The 13295-nt window shown below is 44.3% G+C and overlaps 1 protein-coding gene and 1 long non-coding RNA gene across 2 annotated transcripts; both read right to left on the minus strand.

The window, feature by feature from the left end:
• Positions 1–4025: 4025 nt before the first annotated feature.
• Positions 4026–4910, minus strand: LOC124659576. Its single transcript, XR_006989628.1, has 2 exons — positions 4774–4910; positions 4026–4486 (listed from the first exon to the last, which is right to left on the minus strand). It is a non-coding gene; the product is annotated as an uncharacterized LOC124659576 (long non-coding RNA).
• Positions 4911–4992: 82 nt separating this feature from the next.
• LOC124664414 lies at positions 4993–10282 on the minus strand. Its single transcript, XM_047201941.1, has 4 exons — positions 9960–10282; positions 8500–8601; positions 8182–8317; positions 4993–7920 (listed from the first exon to the last, which is right to left on the minus strand). Exons 3-4 carry the CDS (start codon positions 8191–8193, stop codon positions 4993–4995), a joined length of 2940 nt encoding a protein of 979 aa, XP_047057897.1. The 5' UTR covers positions 8194–8317; positions 8500–8601; positions 9960–10282.
• Positions 10283–13295: the final 3013 nt, after the last annotated feature.

A 13295-nucleotide genomic window follows, 5' to 3' on the forward strand; every position in this document is an offset into this window, starting at 1 on the left:
AAACAATACTCTTCAACATCAGTCCTCCTCCTCGTCAGTGTTGTCGCCGTGGTAGTCCCGGCGGCAGCGCGTCTCGTCGAAGACTTTGACACTCATGTCCCTGTCGCCGAAGTAGGAGAACATGAGGATGAAGCCGGCTTCGAGGTTGTGGTGGCGCGCGAACTTCTCCCAGCCGATGTTGAGGTCCATCTTGCCGCGCGCGTCGTAGATCACGTCAACGATCCACCGGTAGTAGCCGCACGAAGCCTCCCGCAGATGCATCGTGCGTGGGCGGTCGTCGCCAGCGACGTACTCGGCGAAGGAGTCCAGCAGCCTCTGGTTGCCGCGTGGGTCGCCCTTGAGGACGAGGACGAACTCGAACAGCAAGCCTGGCTCCACGTCCATCTCCGACGGTGAAGACGGCGGCGTGGCAGGCGACGGCGAGCGTGCCGCTCTGCCGCGGCCACGACCACGACCACGGCCGGGAGCTCGGCCTCCGCCTCTACCAGACATGGCGTCGACTCTTGTTGAGATGGTGGCGGCTAGGGTTGGGGAGAGAGGCGCTAGGGTTTGTGTGTGAGAGGGACGATGAGAGGCAGCCCTTTTTATAGGCCGGAGGGAGGCGGGGGAGCGGTCGCGCTCATTAACTCCGGCACGCAGAGCTAGGCGTGAAGAGACGCGTCGCTGCGCCTCTGCGGGAACTGCACCATCGCTGCGTGTCAATAACTTCCGTCGCGAGGTAGACGACGGTTAGGTTAAAATTTGTTGTGCCACTGACGGGTCGGGCCCGCCACTCCCCGCCTCGCTTTTCGGTGTGTCCGGCGTCCCCGGTGCGTCCCCGGTGGGACGGGAACAGGCTCGGGGCGCCGAACACTGTATCGCGGCGCGCCGGACAAAATTGGGCTTTGGGGGACGCGACTGAAACCGTTTTTTGGTCCGGCACGCCCCAAATTGATTTGGGGGACGCTACTGGAGATGCTCTAAGAATTGTTATTATAGGTGATATGTGCAAGTCATAATTTTAGTAGGGTACAAAAAGGTGTTGCACGCAATTGTCATTACCAGATGAAACAATCGAACATTTGTGGTGTAGTCATCTTCGGCTAACAGAAACACACTGCCCTCGGGGCGCCAACCAGCAGCGGAGCTAGAGCATTCAGAGCCGGGGTGCCACATGGTGAAAAAAATGCTCTTTTGCAAAAAAAAATTATTGTACCCCAGGACCTTTGCCCCTTTTTTTTTGCAAAATTTTTGTAAGTTTGAAATTGAACTTAATTGAACAAGTCAAGCAATTCTATTTGCTCACAATCACAATAAATTTGTCCACTACCTCGCCTGAACCTAAGCAAAAGAAAAAGAGATCTAAGAGACAGACCCGAATAAAGATGCATGTAGATCTTCCACTGGCGCTAACATTATTCTCTGCACTAAGACAACCCTGCATTGCCGAGAGATAATCATGAGTGGTTTCACCTTATTTCCCAGTGCCTCTCAGTCCTATGGAAATAAGTTCCGTTTGTTACTTCATTGGGCTTCTCATGAAACTATTTTTTTGATTGGTTCACCATTAAGACCAGAAGAGCCAATCAAGGATTTGAACTTGGTGAAGCTAGCATATGAGTGGGGGATGTGAGCGTACAGGAAACATGTCTCTTTTAAAGAAATGGATTGTAGGAGTTGGGACAGAGACATTAAATACTAGCCACGTCATTTGTGCAATCTAATGACTTTACTACAACCCCCACAAAAATGTTCTTAGTCGGGCATATGTCCTATCTTCATGCAATGAATAGGGATCGATATCAGCTAGGATGCATTTTTATGGTAAGATTACAAACGTTAGGTGAACGACCACCGGTGGTAAGCTACATTTAACTCGTACTTAAATTTTCAGAACATGTGGTTCCTTATAACTTGTGCCACAAAATGTATGCTTGAACTCATTAAGAAAGCTTGAACGGCCAAATGGTTTTAGAAACTTGAAACTAAAAGTGGGATGTGGCAAAATGTGATTTATAATCAATATATTAAAGACATACTTTCCGTTTCGAAAAAAATTCTATTTTCAATGCTTTATTAGAAGTGAATAATGATTTATGTAAGTCATAGAACACCCCATTTTGGAGTCTTGAGAGTCCGACCAGTCATGCCCCAGCGGAGGTCGACCTTGTCGTCACCTTCGGCTGTTCGGCATAGCGAGCCGCATCACGCACTGCAAACTTCAGGCAATGAACTACTGGAGTTTTATTTACCATTATTTTTGCTCCTTCAGCATCATAATTATTATATTTTACAAGAATCTTAATTGGGTTCAAGAACAGTTTTATACAAACTTGTCATTAGGCAGAGAGCAAGCATTCGGACATGTGGGGCGTAGCCATTATTGGCTAGCATCAACATTGCGCCTCGGGATGCAACTTTATTATTCGCACTCGGACAGACTTACACCGCCGAGAAATCATAGCTATGGTTTCTCCTGATTTCCTAGTGCCTCCTAATCTATTGGAAATAAGTTTTATTTGGCACTTCCTTGAGCTTCTCATGATACTATTTATTTATTGGTTCACCAGGAAGATCGAGGATGAACCAACCTATTGAACTCTGTGAAGCCAACCTATGAGGTGGGGGACATTGGAAGTAAAGTTGGCACACATGTATGGGGGTATGGCTAAGAGACATGGATGACGGGAGTTCACTTGGCGATATTAACTTATTATCCACGGCATCGCAATAGGAGTATTAGCTAGAGTGGTTAATTACAATCCCTCCAAGGATCATTTGTTGTTTTTTCGATAAAGGATGAATTCCTAATATTTCAGTATTCTTGACCCTCAAGGGGTATTATATATAGAGTTACACGGAAGAGGGATAGATTTTTAGTACAAGATGGTTGAGAGTCTTATGTTTATCCTAATTCGCGTATACATAAACTAACAAGTATCTCATACACCAAACCTACAATCATGCATGGATATTTGGGATACCACCGGATCATGTTTCTCTTCTTCGCAAACATAACTGAACACTGGTCGTGGGGATAGGAGGCTTCAGAGAGTTTAGTCGGCCAGTTCTGTTTATCACTGCTTCCACCATGTGCTTTTTGTCAGATCCTCGGTTTGCTCAATATGTGATGCATATGTCGAGGATGTCGACCACCTCTTCTTCTCCTACCCACTGCAGTATGGCAGCAGCTTCGAATGCAAACACCTCTATCACCTCTCTCAAGGACATGGGCGTCACTACTCCCACACTCTCTCCCTAGAGTTGTTTGGAACTCAATCGCTATCATCATCCTCTGCAAGATATGGGATGCGCGGAATGCAATGGTATTCAGAGCCCAAGACATAAGCACAACGACTACAACCAGAAACATCCTAGATGACCTGACACTGGTCTCACCGTTTCAAGAAAACGGAAGAAAAAGTGGCCGCCGATCTGTGGCGTCACCACATCTCCTCATGTGGTGAAAGATTCAAAAAAAAAAAAACCATGTGCTTTTCATGTTCGCTACCACTGACGTCGCTAGGAAACTGCAGGATATGTTGCACTGCGAAATCTTCACGGTATTCTCGCTCAGCCAGCACTGCAACCATCCTTGGTATTGTCTCCATAGTCGCCGAGTTTGAATCTTCAATGGAATGGCCAACAACAGATGCCGTGTTTAGAGTAGAAAACTATATGGCCAGAGGAAAGCATGTGTGCATCGATAGCCAGGAGATGAGCAGTGGAGCTGCTCTTTACATGATCAATTGAGATACTTCAAAGTAACAAAGTCCAACTCACCAACCTACTGGTGCGCATATGCTTAGAAGTAACGAATCTGATGGTGAACAATAAAATGGTCCATAGCTCTACAAGTGATAAGCGTCAATCTGGTCATAGTCCAACATCCGATCCTGGTTCAGGTCTCACAATGGCAAACAACACACAAATTGCAGTGGAGGCCCTGGTGTTATTGACACTAGAAATTTGGGTTCAGTATCTAAACCAGATGTGCAGTACATTACAAAAATCAAACCACACGGATTAAGTACTGCAGTAGGATGGCTGGGTGTAAACACTTTTGAAGTTTATCGAAAAAAAGTACTGCAATAGTTTTACAAGTCACAAGCACAAGCACAGAAACAAACAAAGGAAGAGAAGAGTACAACAACTTGCTCATCCGAGGCTAGCCCAACTCTCATGTTTAATTATTTATCTTCTCACATGCAGACATGAACAATCTATGTCACAAGGTAGATGATCCACCCAAACCAAATCAAACCAAACTGAGTTTGAAACAAACTGCACCGGAAACTCCACGACCACCATGGCAGCGAAGGCAAGATTAATGCAGTTAACACACAAGACAAGCAAAGCAACTAGCAGGTAAGTAAGTTCACTGGGCAGTGGGCACACACAAATCGATCAATCATGAGGTCTTTCAGGAGCGCAACTAAACACTGGCACGGGACGGGACGGGTGGTCAGGGACGGAATGGATGAGGAAACCAGAGCGATTGAACTACCTGCAAGACAGGAGGGTAGTCAGTGCACGTAAACCATGTGTACTTGTCTGTTATATCTATACGTGGTAAGAGAATTCGATCGTTACACACTAGGACATATAGGTAACTGAATCAAGCCAGGTGTATATCGATGTAATTAACTCTAGTTACATATATGTAACAAATCAATGACGTGTAGCGAGAAATTAAAAAAAAAGTTTGGGTATACCGCAGAACGGACAGCATGGACGAATATTGTCTGGCAAGTAGATCAATTAAAGATGCAGGACTCATCAGCCTCAACTCACCTGAGCAGGGAGCCTCTGTCCAGCCGCTTCTTGTAGTAAGCTGAATGGGTCGGCTTGTACAGGGAAGGGTGGTGATTGGCCTCCAGCCCATCCCAGTCTAGGCCGTCCCACCATTCCTTCTCGCAGTCCACCTTTGGGGGCTCGTGTAGTAGCTGACAGCCGGCACGCGCTTGAGGCTCCAGCAGCCTCCGATCTTGACAGTTTTGAGCATGGGAGCAGTCAGCTTGAGCTCGCGGATGTGCCGCAGCTTGGGGAGTTCGCACAGGTGGATGCGCTCCAGCCTGGGCATTTCCGATGGATCTGCCCTTTGGTCTCATCGTGCACATACAATGGGAATATCTCAGTGAGATCACCACAGTACACGATCTCAATGGTCCGCAAGCTGTAGCTCATATGTACCTGTACAGGGAGTACATGTACGAGCCTGGGGCAGTAGTCCAGATGCAAGAATCTCAGGTCATGGAAAGAGTAATATGCATCAGGGTGAGTTGTTGCGGTAGACCAGCTCCAGACGTAGTGTGCCGTCAGGAGTTGGGATGCCCAGAATGTTCTCAGGTTGGGGAATTGGCACCCGTGCACATTCTTGCTGCCCTTGAGAGTTCTGAAGACTGTGTGTATCTTGTGGCACCTCTCAACTCGGCACCATCTTAGATCAGACCAAGAGTCTTCTGAAGGTGCGTCAATACTGGTGACGGAGGAGCTATTGTAAACGTGTAATGATGTGACAAGAGGATATATGAGGTCAGGAAAAACAGGAAATGATGAACTGACGCTACCACCACTTTCATATTGCGCCGCCCAGAAAGCTTCCGCCATGAGTTCAATACTTGCCTGCAAGGGTTTCCCTGTAAAATAGGCATCCTCTAAGGGTTCCCTGCGCTGTTCATTAACGATCATCTCTATGATACAGGTCTGGTAGTCATCACCTAAATCTATCTTGGGGCAGTCCCACATCAATGTCACTGCAGATGGGGTTGGGCCATCATCCAAATCATCATATTTATTAGCCAGACCAGCCTCCTTAAAGATATCTTTGTACTTTGAGTCCACCAAAGTACTTCTATGGTTGGTACGGCTACTCATTGCTCCTTGTACGTTCCTACCACCAAGAGCAGCTGCAGCACAGATATCAACATGCAAGGATCCTCTCCTTCTTAACTGGTTGTACACTGTTTCAAATGTCTCTCTTAAATCCTCTATGACGGGCAAAAGCGACCTAAGGAGCCTTGCATCTGTCAGAGAAATCCGCCATCTATTGAAGTATTTCTCTTTCTGCTCCTTGAGGGATTTGTGGCGATATGGATGAGCATGTAATTCTTTTCCCTTGTGAATGACTAATGATGATCTCGTGGAAGCAGAGTCAGATAAGTTTCTTTCCACTGCGTTATCTGATTCTGATCGTGAGGTGGTGTCAATACGCAACACATCTAACACTTGTCTACGGCCTCTCGGTGGCCACAACACAGCACGGAGCTTCTCGCAGCCTAACAGAAGGAACCTCTTGAGATTCAGGCACCACGTTGCGCCAAGGTTAATTGTCTGCAACGTTGTACCCGAGAGGTCCAGTTCCTCGAGTCCCTCCAACATTCCACTCAACAAGACATTCTTCAGTTGGGAAAAGCCTTGCAAAGAGATCTTTTCTAGTCCATCCGATCCATGAACAGCGACACTCTTGAGTCGATTACAAAGAGATAATAAGCTCACTCGTCGTTCGGTTATATTTCCTGAAAATTCAAGAATCTCCAACTGCTCCATTTCCGAGAACAAGCTGCTCTCATAATTACAAAAGGTAGACGCTATTACCCGGAGCTTGCGGATGTTACGAAGACGTCCACGTAAATGGCTCAGGTCCCAGTTCTCAGCTCCCACTATGTTTAGCTCAGTGAGCTGAGTCATGAGGTCCATCATCTGTGCAGATAAGATCCAATCCATGTCCATGTGGCGCAAGTCAAGTATCCACAGGCTTTGGAAGCATGCCCAGACCCTGGTGGAATCATTCCCTTCTTCTGCACATATGTTTTGTTGCAGGTTCTTGCAACGGTCTAGACATAGAAATCTAAGGCTGTGGCAGTATAGAAATGGAGGTAATAAGAAACTGAAGGCACACTGCGACAGTTTTATCACACTGAGCTTGTCTGAATTCTGAAACATGTTGTTAGGAATAATACCAACTGGGTTTAGTAGAAATCCAGAACTGGCTGTTGAAATCCAGTATGGTCTGAGGTTGGCATACTTTTCCATGTGAGACTTATGAAGACCCTCTTCTTTGGCTTCTTGTCGGGACAACTTGTCTATACACCATTCCAAGTCTTCGTGAAGAGCATTCCCCAACCGCCACTGTTCCTGATGTATGATTCCATCACATATCCAAAAGTTGGAAGCATGAAAAGCCCAATCATAGTCAATGATGTTTTGGCCCATGTAACTCCGTTCCAACATATACAAGAAGCACTCAACAACCATTGCAGGATCGATGCCATGCTTGCATGAAACTTGTTCAGCCTCTTCACGCACTAGATAGGACCAGAGGTCTCGTGGATCTCTCCTGAAGGAAGAAGCTGAGATAAGAACATCTGTCGTATTGTTCTTCACAACCATGTCTCGCAGCTTGGGGTCGAGCCTAAACCTCCCCTGGAAGGTCCACAACATCTTGTTACTCGGGTACCCATACCGGGAAAGACCGAGGTTAAGACCTAGGTTAAATATATCAATTTCCTCGTTGTGTCCATTGTGAAGAATCAGAAGAAACCTGCGGCTCTCCATGCTCCTATGGATCCTTGCTGTGACCTCTTCTATCTCAGTTCGACGACGTTGATCAATAATACCGTTGAAATCATCATCCTCATCTTGCTTGTCAAACACCTTCATCAGCCAACTCGGAAGCCGCAACTGCTCTGTGATTTCCCGCTGCAATGCTCTTCTGCTCTTCCACTTTGAGTAGTCAATGTGGATGACTTCCTCAAATTCAAGCCCTGGGGGCCTTGCCGGTTCCTTTGATGCCAGCCGTTGGGCTACAGCTCGCAGGACGGCAGACGTCCCCAGCCCGTCCCAACCATCAAAGTAGATGGCATTCTCTCTGCTGCTAGTGTTCTTGAGTTCATGAAGTATTCGCTCAACGGCACCATCAATCGTGTCTTCCCAGATAACCTGCATCCACATGCGCATATATCAAGCAGTAAGGTGACTATCAGTCCGAACTAGCAAATCAATTAATGATACAATGGGGATAGTGAAATATACATGATACGGATAACTAATGAAACTGCTAGCATACAAAAACCTATACACCACACAGTTGAAGTGAAGACAAAAGATGAGGAACAAGAAATCTCACAGTGTTCGCAAATGACGCTACGATGACATGCAGAATGGAAAGGAAGGTGTTTAGTAAATGTAAATGTGTAATACCTTAGTGTGCATGATGGATTTGTCAGATCTGTGGATCTCCGGCCTCTACATTAATTTCAAATGGGGCTCAGAACGTAGCTCATCAATTGTCGATATTGTAACAAAGCTCCAGCTAAGTTTCTCGTCAGACCAATTTCTGTATACACTCATACAAAAGCAAGAACAATTGTTATTATTACTTTTCTTGTATGTATGCGTGCCACATTACAGAATTTCGTATGGCAAAGTTTTGCATCTTACCAAATAAATAAGTAAATCTGGTTTATATATATCTGAAGAAGCAAGAGATGGATGATTACAGATAAACTAGTTACATACCTTGGCTTAGGTTAAATAATAGGTACAATCCACAGAGTAGCCAGATCGAATTCAAATATAGTTCAGGAGCACTACAAGCTGAAAAACTTGGAATGCTATATGCTGCAACATTGTGTGTACCACAGTAGGTACAAATGAGTTAGACACAACAGTAGCAAGCGCTGCTATTCACTACACTTTTTTCCTTTTTCTTTTTCTTTTTCTTTTTCTTTTAGAAAAGCCGCAACTCAATCCCCTTTCCTTGTAGATAGATAGCACCAGGATGTAAAGATAAAGCCTTCAAAAGAGATAAAGAAAAAAAGATAAATTGCAATGCTTCTACTCCTGCTAGCGCCTTACACCTTTTTCTCTGGTAAACCCACAAATGAATCCTGTCCTTCTACCTAGCTAGCTGCACGATTAAAAGATAAAGATAAAATTCTTCAAACAAGATAAAAAAACCGAGACAAAGAAATATGCTTCCTCTTTCCTGCTAGTTATTGATTTTTTTTTGTCAGGTAAAATGGTAGAATAAACTGGCAGCACATCTTGGCAAACGAAATTACTTATCCTTCTGTACGAGTCATTTAGTTGCTGACAAAAAACCACGGATGTTATTGGAGCATGTACTGATTGTCTTATTTCACACAACACCATTTCAGTTATTGTTGGTGTATTGCACACAAATCTCCGTTCTAACAGGCACTGCAAAGTAAGAGCTAGAACATAGTTCGAGTGGTGATCCGAATTCTTATTGGGCTTAGTGATAAGGACATGCGACACCACAGAGATTTTGGAAACCCAGAAAGCCTTGCCCCCCGGATCACCGTTGTCCAAAACCGTAGGCGCCTTGGAGCCATTTGCGACTGCTATGCAGTAGGAGAAGGTAGTACAGTTATACCCCCGAATATACATTCTACTTCTCTAGCTCTACCCATAGTCTGAACTTCTAGCAGTTCCTTGATTCAAGCGGTGGAAAAGTGGGATTTGCGCTTGTGTAGCATAGCGTTCATGACTCCCTGTAACTGAACTTAGATCTGTTCATCCTGATTAATGAGCCATCCTATTACCTTTTTGAGATTCTCTAGTCCTAGGAATCAACGAGGTGTCTAAAATCTCAAGCATAGTGAACAACATGGTGATAGGCCAATTCATGAAGAAAAATCTCAATCTAGGAAACAACATAACTAGCATATTCTCGCTAAAAATCTAGTTTGCCCAACTCAATTAGTGACCACAACAATTTCGGACCTCGAGATGTTTTTTCCCCATTTTTGTGCACCACGATCCTGATGATCTTGTGGAAGCCAGCGCGCTACTGAAACTAGAAAATTAATACACTATTGGTTCTGCATTACCCAGCTCCATGGTCGTCACCACTTTTACCTTGTGCACTACGAAAATCGAATTATTCGGGAACCTTCAGGAAGCGTTCTACTGAAGCAGCAGCTGATTAAAGTACCATTTCCATGAACACTTACACGGGACTCCCCCATCGATCCGGTGGCCATGGCCGCCACCGACGGTTCCGAAGTCGCCCTTCGACGCCCCTAGTCATGCTGTACTCGCGGGCGAGCAGATCGCCCAGCTCCATCATCGTCTCCGCCAACTCCGTGGTAAGGAGATCTAGATATTGCTTTGTTTCCTTGTGATTTTGTTGGGAAAAGAATAGTGATTTTGTTGGTATCAATCGGGAGAGGCAGAGAGGACGAGAGAAATTAGAGACCGCCAGATAGATCTAGCTTTCTTTCATTGTGCTCCGACAGATCCCAAAGCTAGAAGAGGCTGCCTGTCGGAGGGGATGACGAAGGGAGGCAAGAGAGATAATTTCTCTTTCTATTTTTAGCAAAGAAAAAAAAACTATTTTTAAAACTCGTGACTTAAATGAGTTCATTGCAAATTTTTAAATTTCTGAATTTTGATTCAAGTTGTTTCAATGATCATCACAGGGACCTTTTATAACAAACATAGCCGTGACGGCCGGTCACCAGGTCTATGGGTTCCTGGTAAGACATGGATTAATAATTTAACTTGAACGACTTCCTACCAAGTACCAACTTATCGAATTTCTGAAATCTGATCCATCACATGGACCTCTTGTAGAAACAGTACATCCATGGTACTGGTTACCGGTTGGCATTTTTGTTACATGTGAGTAACTGGGTTTATCGCAACCCATGTAGCTCTGGTTACTAGTAATTTGAATATGCGTTTTAGCTAAAAACATAATTCTTAAGTTGAAATAGTTAGTCGAGGGTTACTAACTTACCGAACCCTTTATTGTAAGACCTGGCACAGACATTCAAAACCAGAGCGGTCCGCAACTATCCAAAAGTATAATTGGGGAGACATAGTGGAGTTACCACTTCGCATCCTGACGAGATAAAAAGTATTTTAGCCTACTGCTAGTTGAATTCCGTTCTAGTCTCTACTGATGGCTGCCGTTAATCTCATGCCCAGCCAGTAGTGTCTCACCATATTTCTTTGCGGGGGTGCGCGTTGATTTGAGGGGAGCATGTAAATTAATTCCTTGTAGAAACCCTAGGGCCAATCCCCGCAGCCACCATCGACCCAATTGCTATCTCCTCCCTCAAACCCCTCCCACTCCCACGTCCTTCTCTTCCCCAATGTTCTCGCCATGTTGCTACTCGAGCTAGCTCGGCCTCTCCTGCTCCTCCTCCAGCACGTCTCACTTTCTCGTGTATGCTGGTCAATGGAGCTCACCTTTGCTCGAAGTGAGACATTGTACACGCCCGCAGAGACGAAGGAGGCGACCGCTCGTGACGCTGCTGCTCCGACTCTTCATCCTCATCAGAGTTCAGCTGCCCTCTTTCTCCGATGGTTCGAAATCTGGCACCACTGGTACACAAGTATTGCTCCACAATGAGACCATTTTGCTCCTATTTAGTGCATCCGGCTGTTGTTTCATTTCCCAGAAATTTACATCAGATCTGGTGTCGCTGACTTGCAATGGCTTCGCTGACGGAGTCAACTAGCGGAGGCGCATCACCCTGAACCACCACTCCCTCATGAACAAAGGCCCGACCCTAGGAGTGCAAGTGCCCACTGCCCGCGGTGCAATGATGCAAAGGAAAACAGTGAAGGTTAGGTTTGTTGCAAGTTTCATTCTTTGATTTGTTTTCCATCTCCATGCTTGATTTTGCATCCTGCTCCTTAGGTCGTCCTGCCTCTCAAAGATTGATTGAAGTCACTGTCTCGCTATCCCTTCATCACCATGAGGAGAGAACTAAAGTAGGTGGACTAGATTTCCCAAGGTTGGATGTTCTGGAAGGATCTGGATACCTTGTGGTCAGTGCTTACATCAGTTACATGATAAGTATTTAGCGATTCTATCTATCAAATTTATGCTCCTCCTCATGTTCATGTTCTAGCCGAGGACGGCAGCGTGGAAGGAGATTGAACCAGACATTAATTGGTTGAGGAGTTGGTAACGAGCATTGTTTTGGATTCGGTACCTCACATTGTCATAGCTATAGTGTGGATATGTTTATGTTTAGTTTGAGGTCGACCATAGTAATAATGAGGTTGAGCTGGAGCTGTACTACTTATCAAGCATAGTTTCTGCCCGGTGGTTGTACTAATTTACGTCTTCTTATCTCTTTTTAGTTGTAGTTGTTATGTTTTCGAAGGGACATTTATATTTTCATGCAAAGCGTATGTTTTGTAAAGATTTTTTTCTTTCCTTGCCTCTCTTTACCTTTTTTTAGCTACTCTTTCTTACAATATGGATGAAAGAATTTATTTTTGGATAAACTATTCACTTTTAATGTTTTTGTTACTCCTTCGTTTCCATTGACGCATTCCATTGCTTTATGCGGTGTGCCTGTGATGTGTCACACATGGTTTAAGGTGTGATCATAATTCTTGTATCCGATTCAATGGTTTCCGTAACTTCGTTTTATCCTCTGTTTTCAATTTTTCACTTTATGTTTTGATCATTGCATGCTCCAACCTTCTGAAACTGACTGGCACCTAGAATAGTTTGTTAGAAAAACAATGTTTTGATCAGTACTCCATGAGAACAGTGATCCTTCCCCAATTTTAATAGTGGCTGCATGTTTTTAGCGCACATCTCATTATAAAAATAGTAAATTAATTCAATATCTCTTCCTCTTTTATAACATTTAAATATGAAATGAACCCGCAAAAATAAATAAATGAAATGTATGTTTTCCAAAACTACCCTTTATGCGAACATTAAATATTTCCTTCATGCACATACCTACTGGTGTTCGGATAATTAACTAACTGAAAAAGTGCTCGAAAAGGACTTGCTTCAACTTTTTAAAAATATTATACAATAGGCGCGCTTGATGAGTAGGCGGTGTTCAATCCAATTCACTTGTTCTGAATGTACAAAATAGTTCTCCAACATAGGAAATACGGATGGAGGTTTTTTCTTGTAAGTTTACCTATCAAGATCTTTTAAGAGCAAACAAAAAAGACACGAGAGATTGTCTAAAAAAATTATAGATTTTCTCAGAGAATCAAGTATATCATGTGTGCACTTGTGCTGGTAATAACCATTCTTAGAGTATGTACCATGTAATTTCTCTAGGAGGTGCGAAATAAACCGGTCCTTCTGCCTTATAGGCTAGTATTGATGCATATTTTCTGAAGGATGGTTTCTTGATTAGTTAGCCATCCTTATTTGAAGGACGTGCTTTTGCATTCACATAGAAATAAATAATATATAATAAACTATCTAACACCCTAAAGTAGGTGCTTTGATTGGAGGTGTAATATTTTATATGTGTTCATTTACATGGAACTAGTTTCCTCCCTCCCTCCCTCCA

This window comes from Lolium rigidum, chromosome 6 (genome assembly GCF_022539505.1).
Source record: "Lolium rigidum isolate FL_2022 chromosome 6, APGP_CSIRO_Lrig_0.1, whole genome shotgun sequence".
In the NCBI taxonomy this organism is placed as follows: Eukaryota; Viridiplantae; Streptophyta; class Magnoliopsida; order Poales; family Poaceae; genus Lolium; species Lolium rigidum.